Source organism: Lepidochelys olivacea, assembly GCF_965140295.1.
Source record: "Lepidochelys olivacea isolate rLepOli2 genome assembly, chromosome: 1".
NCBI lineage: Eukaryota > Metazoa > Chordata > Testudines > Cheloniidae > Lepidochelys > Lepidochelys olivacea.
This window is the reverse complement of record NC_140411.1, coordinates 323,941,939-323,962,551: the sequence shown is the minus strand read 5'-3', so window position 1 is coordinate 323,962,551 and position 20,613 is coordinate 323,941,939. Positions and strand designations below refer to the sequence as shown.

At 41.1% G+C, this 20,613-nt stretch overlaps 1 protein-coding gene across 4 annotated transcripts in view; it reads right to left on the bottom strand.

The window, feature by feature from the left end:
• Positions 1 to 1,542: 1,542 nt before the first annotated feature.
• Positions 1,543 to 20,613, bottom strand: part of CELSR1 (cadherin EGF LAG seven-pass G-type receptor 1) — a 276,811-nt gene continuing 257,740 nt past the window's right edge. Inside the window, exons 26-35 of one of the 4 annotated variants that reach the window (XM_084651571.1) lie at positions 17,616 to 17,728; positions 17,006 to 17,085; positions 15,002 to 15,128; positions 12,783 to 12,908; positions 10,443 to 10,579; positions 9,945 to 10,048; positions 8,753 to 8,920; positions 6,954 to 7,196; positions 6,191 to 6,455; positions 1,543 to 3,827 (exon numbers count right to left, since the gene is read on the bottom strand). In XM_084651571.1, coding sequence (XP_084507697.1) covers positions 3,803 to 3,827; positions 6,191 to 6,455; positions 6,954 to 7,196; positions 8,753 to 8,920; positions 9,945 to 10,048; positions 10,443 to 10,579; positions 12,783 to 12,908; positions 15,002 to 15,128; positions 17,006 to 17,085; positions 17,616 to 17,728 — 1,388 coding nt within the window. In that variant the 3' untranslated portion in view covers positions 1,543 to 3,802. The remainder of the gene's footprint in view (positions 3,828 to 6,190; positions 6,456 to 6,953; positions 7,197 to 8,752; positions 8,921 to 9,944; positions 10,049 to 10,442; positions 10,580 to 12,782; positions 12,909 to 15,001; positions 15,129 to 17,005; positions 17,086 to 17,615; positions 17,729 to 20,613) is intronic. The other 3 variants (XM_084651574.1, XM_084651572.1, XM_084651573.1) reach the window with 3 other exon arrangements.

The following is a 20,613-nucleotide window of genomic DNA, read 5'->3' as shown; positions in this document are numbered from 1 at the left end:
TAGCGCAACGTTCAGAGCCTGAGGGGGCAGGCCTGCCCCAGAAGGAGCGTAGTCTCTCAGTTGTATGGAGAGAGATGGCTGGAGAGCTGCTGCAGTCGCTGGGTAAATGAAACTTACGGTCCTGTGAGGAAAATACTTTTTTTTTTTTTTGAGACAGGGCAAGAGAAAAGGGAGATAGTATTTCAATGAGGACTACTAACTACAGGTAAAAAGGGAACAGAAGAGGGAATTAAGAGTAACTGCCAGGTGCTCTGACTCGAGCCAACGGCAGTAGAGAAGGAAGTGTGGAGGGTGGGTTGGCTGCACAGCATCAGTTAACCGCCTGAGGCAGTGCGAGATGGGATCTGTGCATGTGCGGCCCAACCGGGCACGGCTACTTTAAATCTCCGGCTACACGCACGGGGGAGCACCCACAGGTCAGCACTCGAAGAAGAACCAGACCTTTCCTTTTGCCTTTGGCTTTCTCAGCCTACCTCTCTCCCCAAAGCCTGCAGGGGCACCAGCCACAATGCCTCAGGAGGGGAAACAGTACCGAAGGGAAAATCACCCCAGAAGCCCTGGGACGGGGCTGGGCATTAGCCGGACATCTCATGGAGCCCAATAACCAGAGATTTGAAATGAGAGTATGGAATTTCCCTCAGTAAAGCAGCAGGGAGGACTGGCTGAGCCACTATGGGGGCAAAGCAAATCTAGTGGGAACTTCAGAGGCAGGGCTTCCTGCTTCTGCGAGCAGCCTGAAGTGCCCATTGTAATGGAGCTGTGGACATTAGGCATGGTGAAGAATTATCTAATATTATATTTGATATCTCAGAACCATGTGAAGGCACCCAGAATAACTGTTTGTAATTTTCAAGCAAAAAACCAGCTTATACTGGTTTGCTGCTTGGAATGTTCTAGAAGGAAGAACCGCAGCAGATAACTACATGGGGGAATCAATCTAGAGGTTGTAACTGAACCAAATGGTAAGATGCTCATACATGATCAAATCAGATTGGTGCAATGTGTGGCCCTGACTCAGCAAGCTCATCTGCAGGGACAGAGCCCCGTGCTTATGCGGAGCCCTATTAACTTAATCATAATAAGAAATGGATTCATAGATTTCAGCATTAGAAAGGCATCAGGTTTCAGGAAAGGACATCTTGGGAGAATATGACATGTAGCATCCAGCTCGCAGATATGCCCATTGGCTTATTCAAAATGAGGCTGGATGCTATAGGGTTATGCACAAGCTAACTTAATAGGTATTTCCTCTTTCTAATTTCTATGCTCAGCAACCTTCCTCAGAAGCATAACCAAAGATTTAAAATCTCGCAAACAGTGCTACTTTGGTGATAAACATTCCTGAAGTTTTTCAACCATTCTGTTTCACAGGAGAGTGACTGTTATCAGTACAAACATTACTTCTGTCTGCATTTTCAAACAACTCCTTTACAAACGATAGGAAATGCTACTCAAAAGTTCACCCATTTCTACTTCAATGCTCCATGAAAAATAAATAGCAAGAGCAGGAATACAAATTAAAAATCTTAATTTATTCTCCTTTCATCTGTGCTGCAATTCCAGTGTTCTGCACATTAATAAATACATATTTTGTTAAAAAACCTCCAGTGTCTAACCTGCCATAAAGTTTTAACAAGTCATAAAAATAGGTTGTAATTTTTCTGTCATTAATACAACTGACACATTTACTGAAACAGTTCTGATTGAAATAAAAACTAACTACATCTCACTGGGGCAAAATATACATACACAGATGCAAAATGGTTAACACAGGTTGTACACGGTATCTGAGCACAGTCAAGTGTGATAGACACTTCAACATAAAAAACTTTTCAATCAGAAAATTTCACGCAGTATGTTGCATAATTTTTTTTAAAGAGACAGTATCCTTTCCCCTTTCCAAAGGCCTCAAGTAGATTTAAAAATGCATAAGGATATAATAAAACCAACATTACTACAGTATATGCTTTTTTTTTTTGGTTAATTTCCTGCATTTTATCCAGCCTGATGTATTGTTTCTGTTTCTTCTTTCTCACATGCACATTCATACAAAGGAACAGCTAATAACTTTTCAAAATGGTAACTATGAAAAATTACTATCGTATGAAATACATAACACTAAGAAAAGGTATATAACAAATGTATCATTTTTGTAAGTGGAATTTTAAGGACTCATTTTGAGTCATATATTCAAGCCAAAAGGAACTGTTAACAGAAACATTTCCCTACATACTTATTGTGAACAACTATTTTTCACCTTTTTTTTTTTCTTTTGGTAAACACTGTGAAAAGATGAGGTTGGCAGACACTACACATGTTTCTTACACTTGTGAAAATATGAATAGTGCACATGAAACATAAAATTGTTTAATACTTGTGTTTGTATTGCAAAACAACAAGATAGCCAGGAATTTCCCAAAAAGTTAAGAAATGAAACACAGGTATCCTTAAAGACTCATGTTGCTGCTCCAGTTGGCAAAATGCTGACTTAGAGTAAAAAATAAAAAGTAAAACAAAGCAGAAAGCCTCACACACGATTTGTGCAATGGGGAGCTGCACAAGTGTGTCCTCACAAGTGTGTCCTGGTTTGTTGCTTAGTAGGAAAAATGTGATGAAAAGCTAAGTCAAAAGGTGACTAGCATGTAAATTACACAAGCTTTATTTTAAAAGGGAAATATTGTAAACCAGAATTGATTTTTCTCCAAGAACTGTTTTGAAATCTTTAACTAGCTGAAGATACGATGTCTTTTAGCTGGGAAATTCAATTTCTGTTCTTTTTAATGTAAACACCAAATAAAAAAATATGGGAGAAGAGGCCAAAACACCTTCAAAACAAATGAACATTTTTGTTGGTGTTTGTTAGTAGAGGTTATCAAAAATACGCACTGCATCCTTAAAATATTCCATAATCTGGAAACAGAAACCTATAAATTATATTTATAAATTTAGACTCAACCATTTCACTGTAGTATTTTAAAAACTGCACTGCATTTTTAGGGTGGCTTTGATGCAAACACGAGTTACATTATCAAATGCCAAATTCAAGTACAACTGTGCAATTTTTAATATAAAAAATAATCAAGAGCTCTTCCCATTGATTTCCTAGCATCAAATGAAGAATATCAGTATAAATGTAAAATATACAAAGGAACTTTTCCTTCTTTAGAGTCACCATACAAAATATATAAAATTATCTACAATTTTTTTATATTTATATATTTATATATATAAAGGACATTTTTTAAGACACTGTGTCCATCAAAGGCTAGTAAAGATGCTGGCATAGATAAGGAAGGGCACTTGGTGTGATATTCTTCTCTCTAGAGTTCATGAAGCTGAATGGTTCACACTGTAACAGAACAAGACCTCAGGAAGAGGCTTCTTTGAGTGCTTTTCTTAAGGCTGATAATTTGACTTATTGTAGGTCCACTGGAGTAAAGACAATTTGTTCTCCTTGTGTAAGTCATTATGGGCTGCACACATTAGCAGTTCCTGCAGCATTGCTGTGACTCAGTCAACGCTTCTTATAATCATTCATCCATTGTAATGAGTCTCTGTTACATCTCCATGCATTTTGGCACAGTTACATATTCACACAGCCATTGAACGTACCACAATGTAGCCTTATCATGCAGGTCTTGGGCACTATTTTTCATGTATGAGCAGTCAGAAGTCTGCCATAGGAAGCAGTACCATCCTCATCCTCGATATGCAGCATCTCCTGTGAAATCCAAGGTACCAAGGAAGTGACATCACAGCAAGTAGTCCCCAGGTGGAAAAGTCATCAGTATTTCCTGATGGTTCAAATTGAAGTTTCATTACTGCCTCTGTTCATGAGAAGAAGTAACCATGCAGGCTTAGGGTTAAATAGAGACAGGCAAACAATTCCAAGTGAAACTACCTATTCCATTTTAGTAAATTACCATGCTTCACCAAGTGCTTGCAAGGCAGAGGCCGCTCTTGTTACAAAGGACAAAATAAGGCAGAAGAAAGTTATTTACAGGAGATGCAGATAGAAATGCATTATGAGAGGAAGGCCTGTACAACGCATGTAATTGGTAATGTCTAGGAGGAGGCGTGCATTTCATAAACTACTGAAATCCTACATGGTGTTAGAAACTTTGCATTTCAAACAGACTCATGCCATAGTTTATACATAAACGGTACAAAGATGTAACAGTATATATATAAATTCTTTAGCATTGTAGGCTGGCCAGATATTCCCTATGAGTGAATAATTCTACTGATAGCAGCAACTAGCTCCTATTAGTGAGTAATACTTAGGCTTGTTGGCTAATTGGGGAACATTCCCATAGCCAACTTCCAAAGATCAGAGGGTAACTTTTCAGATGGAGCTTAGAGAAGTCTGTGTACCAGTTTAGAGTGTGCGTACTGGAGCTGGTGGAGCTGGTCACGATGTCATGGTTAAGGCTGTGTTAGCGATTTCCTTATGAAAAGAATTAGGATATTTATTGTTATTATTGTGGTACTTAAAGGAAAACTGAACATGTAAAGTAAAGTTTGGCTAAAGAAGGAATGTATAGGTATGTCATTTTCATAATCGGAACTTTGGACATGTTACTAGACATGATTACTAATGAAACAATCATTCCATGAATACCTGTTTTAGGAAAGTCTGTGCTGTACTTGGGATTAAAATCTAGCTTTAGTTCATAATGGCAAATATATGCACCAATTTCAACCCAACAGATTTACTTCTGTTAATCACATCTATGATATTTTTAGGGACTGTAGTATTGTATGTCACTTTTCTCTCCAGCTCCCTGGACTTCCCTAACAACTCTACTCATCTTCCCCCAGCACTGCTCCCCCGCCCTAGCCATGCCAAGCTCCTCATGCCCTTGACCCAAACTATCTGCTCCTTTCCCTCACACTGCTCCCAGCCCTCCTGAGACCCAGTTCCTCAGGGCTCCTGCACCCTGACACTGCTCCTTAACGTTCTCCCACTGCTTCAGCCTTTCTGGCATCCTGATACTTAGAACTCCCCCACCATGCTCCCACTACCCAAGATCTCCTCACTCTCGACTCCCCAGAGCATTCACTCTTTGGCATCTGCCCCCTGTGCTGGTGGCCACAGACTTTCCTAGGTCTCCAAAGCTCCTACCCCCTAAATTTACCCTCCCCTTCCTCCCACTGCATGCAGCCCTCCACACTCCCAGCACCCCCATTACCCTCTCTCCCACAGGGACCATCCCTCCCTATCTTCCTAGAGTTCCTGTCCTACTCTGCCTACTGGTGCCCCCAACTCCCCGGGGCTCCTGCCACCGACTTTCTACTTTGTCTGCACTAGACTCCCTATAGCCTCGGTCTTCAACACTGCCCTCCCTGCTCCCTAGAGCATCTGCTCAGCATGCACCTTCTCCTCTCTCTCACTGCTCCTAGCCATTCCTGACTCCCTGATGTTCCTGTCCTGGGTGACCAAAGCATCTGCTCCGTAGCATCTCACGTCCCTTCCCGTGCCTCCTCATTTCCCATTCCCCACACTCAAGAGACCCTGCTTAGTGGAATCCCCCTTTCTCTCCTTCTCACTGCCCCCCAGCCCTACCAACTCCTTTTTCATCCACAGCACCAGCTCCCCAACCCCTCCCTTCCTTCCACTACCTCACCAGACCTCCCACCTCCCTTAACCCTCCCTTTCCTTCCCCCCACTGGCCCTCCCAGCCCCCTGGTCCCCCACAGCTCCAGCTCCACAACACCGCCTCTTCCTTCACCACTAATGCCCCAGCCCTCTGACCACTTCCTCTCTGCCACCAGTCCTCCAAGCTCACTGACTGCCTACAGCCCCAGCCCCTGACCCCTTCCGGCCACCCCCTACTGCCCTAGCCCTCCTGTCCTTTTTAATTTGAGGCTGCTTGAGAGGTGTTTTTTCATGTCTGTGGCTGAGGGCAAAGAGAGGGTTGCTTTAGTCTAGAGTATGTGTTTAGTTGTAATATGTTCTTAAGACATGTTTTGTCTATTTAGTGAGATGTTAAGAAGCCTTTGGGCATGGGGCGCTGTATAATTAAGAGGTTATCACAGTCATTGTCCCAAGTCTTTAATCCAGTAGCCTAGAAATCTAAAAAATGAGATGGTGCAGTCTCGTGTGGAAGTGAACCCGGGGCAGGGAAGAGAAAGGAGCGGAAGTCAGAAGCCAGTGATTGTGGGAAGACAGTCTCAAACTGGCACTTACTCAGAATCTGAGGTCTCAGCATTCACTGTTCCCACATGAACATTCATGGCCATTCCATTCAGCTGATCTCGAGACTGTTCTCTCCGTGGATTTTTTATTGTCACCCCAGTGTCAGAGGGTGAACGAACCCCATCATTTGTCCTTAAGGAAGCAGTCCTGGATGAGATAGTGGTTTGATTATAATCCGATAACTTTTCCCGTAGTCGATTCTTCATATTCTTATCCATCAGAGGGGGAGGGTAGGTGACTTTATTTTTTAAGATGCCTGGAATAGAAAGAAAGGAGGATCAGGGGTTTTAATTATGTTGGTAATTTTATTTAATCGAACAAATGCAAAAGCAACATTTACCTTTTATTAGGCAGATTGTTTCAAGTTTGCCACCATTATTCCATGTTAAAATAAAAAGGTTAGACCCATCCAAAAACAGTCCCTACAGTTATTGCCCCTCCACAGACCTCTCTGGTTACACAGACTTAAGCCAATTTGAATTATGCCCCTACAGAGCAATCATATTCTGCAAGAACATGAATGGTGCTGATGGCCAACCCTGCCCATGCCTGCCTCTGGCCAAGTTTGTTGCAGCTTGCTAGAGAAGTCATTAGGCTGAAGGGAATGAACGGGAATTTGGCAAATTCCCCACTTTTCTAACGTGGCAACAGAGGCCTTCAGCTGGGATCTCTGAGTTACCGTCACAGAATCTACAAAACTTTTCACTTAATCTCTCATTTGTTTCTTTCTAATGCACTGGGTTGGCTGACTTACCTTTCCTCTGTTCCGGGTGCTGGTTATTCTGCTGTTGTATAGGTTTATTCTCTTTCTGTTGCCCTTCATTCTCATTTTCTCGAGGTGCTTCATTGCTGTGGTTCACTTGATTTTCCCTATGAAGCTCTACATTAACCTTTGTCTCCACTTTCAGTTTCTGCTTCCCACCTGGATCCTCCCCATCGCTTGTTGTTACACACTCTGTGGGCCAATAGGGTTTCACATGATTGGATATAGAATCAACTGCAATGCAAAAAAACACATTGGCTCGAAAACCACCCTTCAGCAAAAGGTGAGGTTCTTTCCTCCAGTCCTGCTCAACTAGTCCTATTCTCTGCAACAGTTTCAGTGGAACAGTCATTTGCAGCAGACCATTTCTAAAGATTAGCTAGGCCAGCCTTTTGCTGGAGGGCTCTATCCTGCCAGTTAAATACTGTCCTAGTTGGTGGCAGTGTGCTGGTACATTGCTCCAGGTGGAGCTCAGAGAGGAATTCTGTTTCCCCAAGACAGAATTATTCCTGGAGCAACCTGTCACAGAGTGGGAGCAGCAGCAGCAGCATACTCTTCATCCCTTATGTGCCTGACTAGCTCTACTGGCCAGTAGTGCATAGGGGGTGGGAGCACATCCCCTTGCACCCTCCCTCATTGTCCAGCAGTGGAGCACAATCTGGTCCTTAAACTGGAATGGCTCTATAATGTTCTTTCCAGAAGATTAACCTTTCCATGAAGGAATCTTATAATTGTGCATTTCTTTGATAAGAAAAAGGAGATATCTCGTGCAGCCTTACAGCAGCATGTTTCCTAGGAACTCAGAAGTTGCCCTGTATGCCTGAGGCTAATAAAAGCAAACGTTGGGATAGCTCGCTAAACTGAAAATGCACAATGCTGAACAAACGCTGTGATGGAAGCACCTACCATTGTCAAGGTATTATTATAAAGAGCTAAATTTAAAGCCATCATTGTCAATTCAGCCATAACCCTAGTTGCTACAATAATGAATGGATTTGTAGAAAACACTCTCTAACCCAAAACTTGCTCCAAGGCTGGGCTGAGTTTCAATCACATCAGTTTATATTTGTGGGAAAATGGTAGCAATTTTGGTTGAATTTTACTCTGGGTTTGTTTGAATGTAAAAATCAAAAGGGAACTGAAAACCTGTATGGGATGAAGCAAGGGAAAGTGAATGAACACCAGAGAGCCAAAACCCACTGAGTTTTGTCTGACCATATCAGTCTCTCTGTATCTTCAAAGAGTCACAGAGGGACACGGTGCACAGAATGTTCACGTGACTGATACCAAGTGTTAATTTCAAACCTTTCAGTTCCATGCCCTCCCCTGACCCCAGGAAATCTCCATTATTCTATTGTATTGGGGGGGGGGAGGAATGTTGCAGGTGTTCCTTTTTTTCCCAAATTGCCACGCTCTTTTATTGCCGCCTCTTCCTGCCTCCCTCTGCTGATATTTAGATAGCTGTGTAGTGCTATTTCCAGTGACATTTGTGGAGAGAAACAGTCTGCAGGGTCCCTCTGCAATGCTAACAGCTATGCTGCATTGGTACGCTAAGTAGCTGGTGCACACTTGCTCAAGTGTCCTTTGTTCTTGCATTCATTCACCACAGGGGACAAATCCTCTGAGCTTGAGGAAACAAGGATCTCTTAGATATCACCACCAATAAGAAAACAGGGATTCAAAACAGCTTTAGCTGTACACTATCCTGGTCAATTCCATGCATCCACTACTCAATTAATTTTATAATATGGGAAAGAAATCTATTCCTACAGCATGAGCAGCTGCTTTACCTTTAGGAGTGCTGTGGATTGGGCCGCGTTCATTGTTTTTGGAAGTGGCTGTGTTCCATTTTTTCTCTGTTTCAATCCCATCTTCCTCACTCTCTGATGAATGGGAGGAAGCGTAAGAGCTGCTATGTTCATCAAGAGACAACTCGCTGTCAGAATCAGAATCATGTTCTGTGCAAGTGGAGGAGGCAAAAAACATAGGGATTAGAACCTGAAAGGCAGTTGTGGAAATCTACATGCCAAATGAATGGAGTGAAAGAAAACCACTGTAGGCTCCCAGATACTGTGGTGATGGGCACTTTAGAATGCTTATGCCTACACAGCCCAGCCAGTCAGATGAGATTAGATTATTAGTGCAGCAGTCTTCAGCTGAGGAAATCAAGTGAAACAAAATTGCACAGTACAGCTAACTGGATAGGATACTTTAACAATTTATATGGTTTAGTGTCCACTATTGTTGCTCCTGTAACTGTTGCTAAAATTTAAATGTGTTTAAACGTGTGAGAAGAAGAGAGTGACTGAAGTTCATTTGTTGGATAATTGCTATGTACACACAGTGGCTGGAGAGCACAATTCTCGCTGCTATTCAATGTGCAAAATAGTCATCTGGCGCCATCTTGGTCAAAGCAACACATACACCCTCCAACATAAAGCACCAAGAAGACATAGAAACAGAAAACTGAAAAGCATGCTTACAACGCTAAACTGCAACAATATATTTGTCCAGATCCAAAATATAAACAATATGAAACTGAGACACACTTCCTACTTTACTGGAAAAAAATACAAAGTAGTAAAAGGAAGCCACTTCCTCAAACTTTCAACCAGTAAGAAATTTCCATCTGAAAAGCAAGGAAGAAAAACTGTGCATAACTTTGTGAGAAAGGAAAGAGAATGCACAAACCATCACACAATTTGTGGTAACCTGCCATCAAATCAGAAATAGATCCTAATACAAAATAGACACATGATATTTCTACTATGAAATCATGTCCCAGATAAAGATACTCAATAACTATGGCAACACCTTTATATCTTGTCATGCCAGTACAGCTATTTAAATTGAGAGTGAAACACAGTAAGATGGAAAGGTTACTACATTAATTATAGGATCTTTTTGAAGAAAGTATCTTTATTAAGCTGAGGAGGAAGAAATGCACACGTGGTTCTAAGCAATTCTCCAAAAAGCTCTTACCATTGGATTTTGATGGATTCCTATGAAAAATGGAGGAATCTGCTTCTGTCTGACCAGCCCTTGCTTGGCTTGAGGACCCACTGAGCTTCTGAGCAGCCTCATCCCTAAAAAATGGGGAAGCAACATTTTTGGTCAACATGCTAGTCTTAGTGACAAGACAGAAATACAGAGACCACCCTAAATCTCCATTATGCACTGTCAAATTTAACATTTTAACAGGCAAGCTGTACAGGACTAATAGCAAAAATACTTCTAGTATTTCATTTTAATTATAGTTTGAATTGCCCACTAAAGTTGCATGCAAATGAGAAATACATAAAGGAAGATGAAAAGATAACAACTGCATAAAGAGAATTGCTAAGGAACAGGACAGGTTTCTCATCTCACTAGTAGCATTTGAACTAAAACATTAGTTGGTTTTGGTTAGTTTTTTTCTCACAAAAGCAATGAGAAGGGAAAAATAAAGGCCTGAAAGCCATGCACCCACCACCCGATTACCTGAGAATGTAAGCAAGGTAGCTATTGTGGCTCTTGGCTGACCTGATGGTGCTTTCTAGGGAGACTGTGGATTCACCAATATTTGTGCGATACATATTTGGCTCCTCTATATATGTGTTGTTACAGTTCAGAGATCGCTGAGGAAAAAAGTAGTAGTAGTGAATGATAACCAATAAACAAACATCTCTCCTTCAGCTGCCCCCAGAATGGCTACACAGCAGAGGAACGTCTAAGTACATGAACCCCCAGACTGCACATTTTGAGTAGGAACTGCGTCCCCCCACTGCAAACAATGTCTCTCAGCTCCCGAGCATCACCGTTTGAGTGGCCTGAGCACAGGACTGGGAATGAGACACTCCAGAGATGTAATCCCAGCTCTGACACAGGCTTCTTCCCTGGCCACTGACAAGTCACACAGCATTTGATTTTCAGAAGTGCATCACAAACTCAGCTCCCATTGACTTTCTTTTCTCTTTTTATAAGTCCTTATACGCGCTCATTACCGCAGTATCTGAGCACCTTCCAGCAGTGCATTAAGCAACGTGACTAACATCTGTCATGTGTGATTCAATCTCTTTCTCATCCTCTCCCCAGCAGGAGAATTCTGCGTTCAGTGGAGTGGTTTGGTTTAGCAGGGCAGGTTGGTTATTTATGTATATGCTGCTTGGTGTTTATCAGAGGAGGCAGATTTAAGAAGTGCACCTGGCTTTTGAAAGGGAAGGTAGTAACGGTTGTGATGACCCTTAGCATTTGTGGGAGTTTGTCTCAGTCACAGACCAGCCCCTGAGAAAGCTCAGAAAGCTTTACCCTGACTGTAGAATTTTCTTGTGCCTGAGGAAGAGAGTAGTTGACCACAGTCCTTATCCTAGAGATTCAGGTGATCATCTAAATATTGTGGGCCCAAGCCAATGAGCACGTTGGTGATACGGACCATGAGCTTAAACTTTACTTGATATTCGATGAGAAGTCAGTGTAGGAAGCAGAGGACAGGTATGGTGTGTTCGCAGTAGCCTGTGTTGCACTGCAATGTTCTATCCTAGTTGGAATTTCCTAGGTGCTGAAGCTTTCTGCCCAGGTATAACATGTTACTTTAGTCCAGCCAAGAGGTGACAAAGGCATGAATAAATGAGGCCAGGTCTTCATCTGCCAAGCTGGGACTAAGTCTCCTAGCCAACTGGAGATGGTAGAAAGCATTACTAGCAGGTGCTTTTATGGGAGAGCTTAATATCAGCAAGGAATCCAAGAATACCCCTAAACTATGGACTGAATTGACCAATTGTGGGTGTGTACTTTCAACCAAAGGAGGCTGTATTGTGGCTGCAAACTACTCAGAATGCTTTCTTTTGCCCATCAGCATCACCTCTGTGTTACTGCAGTTCTGTTTAAAGAACCTGCTGTTCTTTATCTATGAGCTGAACTCGTCCAAGCACTGGCCATCTTGATGCTAGTGGTAGGATCATAGGTAGTGAAGGATAAGCGGAGCTGCGTGTCATCTGTATATTGAGTCCATGTCATCTCACTAGTTCACCTAATGGCTGCATATAAATGTCGAGTAGGGCAGGAGAGAGAATTGATTCTTGTTGGGACTCCACATGGAAGGGGGTCTAGTGGCAGAGGTAAAGTTTTCCATTAACCCTCTCTGTGGGCAACTGTGACTGCTCAACACTTTTGAGAATCAGATATTTAATCTCCCTGCCGCAGTTTCTCACCTGTATAATGAAGATAATAAAAGCTACCTCCCAGGGAACTAAGTAACGGTCTTGTAAGTAGGAACATGAAAAGTGCCAAGCAATAATTACTCAGAACAAATCTTTACATATTACCTTATGGGGGAAACTGTAAACAAGAATCTTTTTATAAACAAGGAATTGCTTTTACTTACGTGAAAATATTGCAATATAATTTCAGTGGCAGCTAGCTATTCTACTTAACAGCTTTCAACCACCACTTATACAAGTTAACATTTTACAAACTGGGCAGAAAACTGCTGATAAATAATCAGTTTAGAATAAGGTGCACAACCACAGTTAACAGACATTGCCTTTACTTTCAACTTTGTGGGAATAAAAAAAGAAGTCCTTAGTAAAAAGCCATGCCACTAGTATTTGCAAAGTCTTGTGCAAATAGCTAATAGCTTCATGATGCTCCATTTTACTTGAAGAAAATAATTTCCTTTTCCCAAAAGTTTTCATTTCTGTTTTAAAATGAAAAGGCTTTCAGTGAATCACTCAAAACAGGGAGAAAGAATTAATTTTGTTATGGACAAGTTAGTTAAAATTATACGTGTGGGTGGCTGACAACTATAAACAAGAAAACGTTTTTTCCAAGTCGACCTCTTACAGTTAGTAATGTAGCTCTTGTTGTAGTAGAGTCATCTGGAAGGGGTTTCTTTCCAGTTAAAGTATTCTTCAAGTGCTTCCTGACTTCTTTATTAAAAACGCAGTGGAAGAAGAAAATGAAGAGCCCCTGGATTATTAGACATAGAGAGAAAAATAATCTAAGATAAATGCATGATTTATTACTACTGGATTAAAAATACAACTGGAAATTAGTGAACGGCCTTTTTCAAACCAGCTTTTAATTCCAGCGTACGGTACATGCTTTTAATGGCAATGACTGACCACAACAGCATTAAACACTTACTGTCCTTAGTGAACTGATAATGGTCAATCCCTCAGGGATTCATGCTTTTCCACCAGCTACTTGTATTACCACAAAAAGACTGGGAAAACACAAACACAATTTTCCTCTGAGAAGTCCACGATGCATCTCAGAGGATGGTTGTTAGCACCCTTGTAGTTTGGGAGGGAAACATTCTATTCAAATGTGCACAAGAGAGTTCAGGTCGAATGGTTCAGGATATTGCAGGGTGCTTTTGTGTTGTACCAACATTAATATTTTTGAGTTTGTACACTGGGTATGGGTCCAAATCCTGAAAGGTACATTGGAACTCATCAAAATATCATAGACAGCAGTGGAAGCCTTGGGAATAGCAGAAGTGGGCCACTTCTGTGCTAGATCCCCTTAAAAACACTGGAGAGAGAGAGGAGAGAGAGAGAGCGCTCTGCAAACCCTCTAAAACAGGAGCTGCGGAGGAGTGTTAAGGGTGGGGTTGAGACCATGTGCTAACAGGTGTTATATTCCTCTGAACCAGCAGTTACTCCTACATTCAGCCTCTTTGCAGATTATTCATACTCCTGGCAGGAACACTGTAATCTATGGGCTGCTTTTGTAGCATGTGTGTGTTTGTTTTGGGTTTATTCGGTGCAGCTGCCAAATTTGTTATTTATTTAGGTTGCAGGTGTACTGCTTTGAACTCATCATTCATGAAATTACAGCAGCACCAATGTCCCAAGATGCCTGTGTTTCATGATTTCAGACAAATCAACTGAGGTAGACTAATATTAAGCTTAAGGCGTGCTCTCTCTAAGCATTCAATCAAATTAGTCGTATCTGACATTAGCTCATTGGGATTACTCATTAATGAAATTCACATAAAATATATCTTTAAAAAAAAAAAAAAGTTCAAAGAAAGCAATGATGTGAAACATTATGTAGCACTGTGACTCTCCAGGCAAGGTAAGTCTCTTATTTTCTTCCCTCTGAACTTATGTTGTATTTAACATCATTTTACTTTAGAATTTTTGTTCAGGTTTGTGAAAGGATTTACATCTCCAGTAACTGGATTTATTTCCATACAGACCAGCTGTAACACAGGCAATGGCACTGTCAGCATCCCCCAGGCTGGCCCACAAATGTGCCTCCACCCTGAGCTGAAGGAACCACCTTGAGAGGAAAGCAGGGACCATGACCCCTTTACTGAGCCTGACAACCAGGGTACCCCATTTCTGATGATGGTTTTTGTACTGTGGATACCTGTCCATTCATTCATTTCACACAGGCCAACAAGACGCAATCGACTTTTGGTCACTACCATCCTGGACCAAATTCAAATAGTGACTGGATTCTGAATCCCATTACTATCTCCTCACCAGGCCCCTATTGATCAGCTGGGGTGTGTGCTAGGACCTTCAACCTCTTAACAGCTTCTCTAACATAAATGAAAGTCATCTTCTCCATTTGTCTTTCCTACAGTAAATTCAATTGTAAGCTGTCCACATGGCGTGGAAAACCACAACTTCTTGCTACTGCTAGCAAGAACGCCAGTGTTAACGCAGAAGAGACCATAACTAGAGTTTATTTGACAGTCTCAGGCAGAAGGTTGTGTCTGAGGTAAACCATTTCCTTTTATTAGTGGTGAAATTGCCCACCATGAATTCCACTAGCAGCACATCCGGAACCACTGAGAGAATAGAAAGCTCCATTTATTGAAGGGTGTGATAGTTCCGCCCTTTGCGATAAAGGGGGTGGAAACTGCACCTAGGACCTTCCATCGTCTTCATTTGGAAACTCAGTTTTAAAAGGTAGCTGCTCTGGCTTGATACTGGATTTAATGGATTTTCCCTGTTAATGGAGCAGCACTGCAGGGAGATGGCTGTTCAATATGCAGCATTTTCTAGATCTGAAGAGGTACAGTAACTTAATGTTATATAACTTACTTGTAAGCAGCTGAAGATGGCAAAGAGATAATGGAATGTCATGACATCACTATTCACTGCCATCAACCCCAGTAACCATGTGGCACTGATCAGCAGCAGGAGGAGGAAAGCAGTTCGCAGCCCGGAGCTAAAGTAAATACACAAAGTTAATTGCATTAAGGCAGAAAAATAATAAAATAATACAATCTAACACCCCATATGCCAGCTATAATTTTTAATGCACTTTGCTCTTAGAATGCACATTCACTATACAGGGCACAGATCCTGGCTTGGAGCAGCAGCATGGCCCAGTGAACTGTTTATGGGTCTAGGTGACAGAAATGCCAGAACCTTAATTCTGGCTCTGTCAATGACTCACTGTGATCTTGCACAAGTCATTTAATCTTTTGGTGCCTCAGTTTCCCTATCTGTAAAATTGGGCTAATAATGCCAGCTGATGTACCTCACTGGGTTACTGGAGTTAATTAGTTAATGTCTGTGAAGCACTTTGACAAATAAAGTGGTCAATAAGCACCAAGTAATAATTCTCTCTCCTGGCACAGAGAGATAGTTCCTAGATCCACAATTTGCTGCAGAAAGGAGGGATTGAGGCTGGAGCTGCATGGCTCTTACACAATCTCAGCTCTGAAGTTTGGTGCTGCGAGCAGCATGATGCTCCGGTTGGCATTACTTTCCAAAAGTTTCCCATGGTTCAGTGCCACAACTAGCAGATCTCATAAGTGAGGATGTTCAGAGGCCACATTCCTCAAGGCAGTATTATTAGCAGCTGGGGAAATGTTAAATGAGTTGCCCACGGCCATGGCTGAGTCAGGAATAGAACAGGGAGATAAGCGTCTGGATATCCTAGTGACTGGGCAGGCCCTTTCTGAATATTTGAACAGAAAGAATTCAGTAGCTCCTGATTCCGAGAACTACTCTCAAGCTACTCAGACCTTAGACCATTCAAACAAACATGTTAGAAGTCCACTTTCCTTGACACTCTGCTGTTTGTTTACTTCTTGAATTTCTTCCCCATGGACAATAAAATCAGTAAAGTCTGCTTTAGTTCTGTTTGTCAGTTTCACTTTCAGGTTCTCCTATCTGAGCACAATGTTGCAAGGTTTGGATTGCAGATATTCCAGGAAGTATTTATTTGTTTAGAAATACTATTTTCACTTACATTTAAAAAAACTATGGAGATAGTTCTATTGTTAAAGGCTTGTTTTTATAGAATATAGATTCTGGGACAAATATGACCTTCCATTATATGGCAATTAGACACTCTTCACTTAAGGAGATTAAAAAACAAAACAAAGCAAACGATAACTTTTAAAGAAATCACCTTTTTTCTTATTGTTTCTAAAACTGCCCACCAGTCCATGTGTTCAAGGAACAGTTAGTGGATGCCTTGGGAAATCTCATATAGTTTATTAATTTGAAAAACAGGGCTGTCTAACCACTAGCTAATCACATTATAGTTCACAGGTAAATTACAAGCTTTGGGTAAAACATGACTTAAATGGAAACAGTCTATCACAGAGCCAGGAAACTCAGCAAGTTTCAGCATGTGGAATTTCTGACTCAGACCATCTCAAATGGCGGTGAGGAGAACATATCCTTCTGTGGATTGGGATGGACATGTTGCCTCAAAAGACCTTTGCCAAAACAGCAGCAGGAAAGAGCACTCCTGGAGGCACACCTATAAATCTGATGGTGCATGAGGAAGAAAGGGAGAACTCTCTGGGCCTCATGTCTTCCCCTTCCATGCCTTGCTATATCCCCACCAAAGATGCAGAGCCCCTAGTCCATGGAGGGGTTTCTACAGAGCCCAGGAGTGGGGTTGGGGAGAAAGGATGGCACACTGGTTCAGCCTCTTCTGCCCAGCACAAACTGCCCCTGTTTGTACAGCATTCTGCTTCTTTCCCCACCCTCTACAGTTCTCTTTATAGAGGACATGATCTGTCTCTTTATTATTCCTGGTCAGGGATCTTCTCACCAGTTTTTGAGCCTTGACTGCAAACTTACATGACTCCAGTTTTTTCAAATGAGCGTTGTCTTCGTCTGCATGATGCTTTCACTGCTAGTATAAAGATGACCGTGTTGATCTGAAAGGGAAATGTAAATAACACAAAGTAGATCTTTCTTCCTGAACTTATCAGAGCTTGTGTTTCACTGACAATGGAATTTTTTTAACATCAAAAGTCTTCAGTGCCAAGAGCTTTTCTCTTGTTGTTAGGGGTTTCTTCATATTGCCAAACTGACTGAGCTTTGAGCCAATGTCCATTAGCAACCTTCTTGGGATACTATGCTACTGAGTTTGCATTAATACAAATCTGATAAGACAGCCCTAAACAATGAGTTTAAATGAAACTCTCATCAGGGGGTAGGAAAAAGTAGAAAACATGGGCCTGACCATGTAACCTTTACTCATACAATCAGTCCTTTCTCATGCAAGTAGGTCCATTGATTTCAATGGGAGTACTCATGTGAACTGCACTTACTTTCACAAGGGATTCTAGATTGGATACAACAGTTTCACATTTAAATAAGATTATGAATAGATAGTGATCAAACAAAAATAAAAAGACAGTAACAGAGAACAGTCAGCGCAAGATGCAAACTCCACAATACTTACGACCACAACGATCACAATAGGGCCTGCAAAACTCCAGATAAGGGTATCATGAACAGAAAGCCAGCAGAAGTCAGGGTTCCCATAGCCCTGTGGGTCCAGACCCACAGCAAGACCTAAATCACAAAACAGAAAGAAAAGGATAACAGGGAAAATTAATGATGATCACTGTAGGATCGGGATGTTTATACCATGCCTAATCAATCACAAGGTTTTAGAATCAATCCGAGTGATGAACAACGATAACGTGGTTAATAAGAAATTCCAGAAATAGAACACAACACTTACACTTTTCCAAAGTCTAAACATAAAACCAACCATCATTCCATATTAAATACTACTCCCAATTCTTCCGCTGACCAATACGAAGTTGGACCATATAAAACCTATAATAAATGTGTGTGCCACAATAATTCAGTTTCAATTAATTTTATATAGCAGGATTAAGAGAGAGTAACAAAGCATTTAGGGTGAGAGACATTTTGAGAAATTTCAATAAGTCAGTGCCCCATAATGACATACATAATTATTTCTCTTATAAACCAAACAGATATGAAAGTCTCAACCTAAGAGATCCTCCTTTAGCAGTGGCTTGAAACCAAATATTGTAGTTTCATGGGTAAGTAAAGCAATTCCTTCTTTTCTTAAAAAAAACCCAAAAAAAACGCAACAACCTTGTGTTAGTGCTTATGAATGAGAGCTCTAGAAAATGGAGACATTTTTTCACAGAACAGGTTACAGCCTGGGCAGAAGCAGCGTAATCTACTTCAATCCTGGCCTGGGGAAGCCATCTCTAGGACAGTCCCTATGCCCATACAGTCCTTAGTCTCTTTGCTCAGAGCACCTACAGTGATGCCAAATGTGGTGGTAGATTTTGCAATGTTGACACTTGTCCATGTAGAAATGGCTGAGACCATCAACTTATTTTCTGTACAACACTGCACAGCTATTCCTTCTTAACGATGCAGAAATTTATCCCAGAGAGGCACTTGACAGATATTATAAGGAAGATGACTATTGCACATTATATTATTTGGGAGTCAGGAAGATGGTAATTGCAATACCTTTAGGTCCTGATTCAACAAGGCATTTAAGCATGATAACCTCATTCACTTATATGAGAGTACTTGTGCACATAGTCCAATACATTCATAAATAATTCACTGAAAGGGGCCTTAATGCTTTGATGAAAAGTCACTGAGTAGGGTAGAGGGAAGGTAGCTGTATTTCACCCTGCCTATTTAAAGTTTGGCCCAAAGCCAACGTTCACATCTGGTACAGGCCTTCCAGGCTATGAAAATTCATCTGTGGCTGTTTGGCAAAGGGATATTGGATCTGTTTCCTCTGAAGTATGGACTTGAGATGGGACTGCCTCCTCTCCCTCTCACTATAATTGGTTTTTGCACCACAGTCTTTAGCAGTCACCACCCAGAAAGAATTAGCCATAAATGATTAAAGGTCCGTAAAATATTTTATACAGCTGTAATTCTGCAGACACAGACTCAGTGCTCAGGACTCAATCCTGCCATTAGTGGGGCTTTAACCACAATTTGGCCAAACATCTGGCTCTAAGATTACAGTAAAAGTGATTTCACTTTCCAAATCCCATCCTATAATCCTCTAAGTGAATGGGGCTAGCTTTGGCTCTCTCAGGAACACTGTTCAACTACTACTGAAATCAATGATAAATTAAAAGGGTACATCATCTGAGGGTAGGATTGAGCCCATAGAATTTAATACAGGTGGCACAGAATCTTTCTTAAAATTTCTCAGTTCAGTAATATTCAGCTGGCATGACAAGGGTTGCCACGCTATCTACAGAACCCTCCAGCCCAGCCCACAAAACCTCTCTGTGCACTGTACTGCCCTTCCACTTGTGCAGCAGAACTTTTCTAATATAGATATGTTAGTGCTGTTAATTAACTCAGGCGATTAACAAAAAAATGAATCGTGATTAAAAAAATTAATCGCAATTAATCGCAGTTTTAATCATACTGTTAAACAACAGAATCCCAATTGAAATGTATTAAATATTTGTGGATGTTTTTCTACATTTTCAAATATATTGATTTCAATTACAACACAGAATACTGAGTATATATACAGTGCTCACTTTATATTATTATTTTTTATTACAAATATTTGCACTCTAAAAATGCTAAACAAAAGAAATAGTCTTTTTCAATTCACCTCATACAAGTACTGTAGTAGCAATCTCTTTATTGTGAAAGTGCAACTTACAAATGTAGATTTTTTGTTACATAACTGCACTCCAAAACACAATAATGTAAAGCCTACAAGTCCACTCAGTCCTACTTCTTATTCAGCCAATTGCTAAGAGAAACAAGTTCGTTTATGGGAGATAACGCTGCCAGCTTCTTATTTACAATGTCACCTGAAAGTGAGAACAGGAATTCACATGGCACTTTTGTAGCCGGCATTACAAGGTATTTACGTGCCCCTTCATGCTTTGGCCACCATTTCAGAGAACATGCTTCCATGCTGATGACACTAGTTAAAAAAATAATGTGTTAATTAAATTTTGACTGAACTCCTTGGGGGAAAATAGTATGTCTCTTGCTCTGTTTAACCCGCATTCTGCCATGTATTTCATGTTATAGCAGTCTCAGATGATGACCCACCACATGTTGTTCATTTTAAGAACACTTTCACGGCATGCATGCATGTCCTCTGGAATGGTGGTTGAAGCATGAAGGACATATGAATCTTTAGTGCATCTGACACGTAAATATCTTGCAATGCTGGCTACAACAGTGTCATGTGAACGTCTGTTTTCACTTTCAGGTGACATTGTAAACAAGTAGTGGGCAGCATTATCTCCTGCAAATGCAAACAAACTTGTTTGTCTTAGCAATTGGCTGACCAAGAAGTAGGACTGAGTGGACTTGTAGGCTCTAAAGTTTTACATTGTTTTATTTTTGAAAGCATAATTCTACATTTGTAAGTTCAACTTTCTATCGCAGCTGTTCTATCGCAGTGT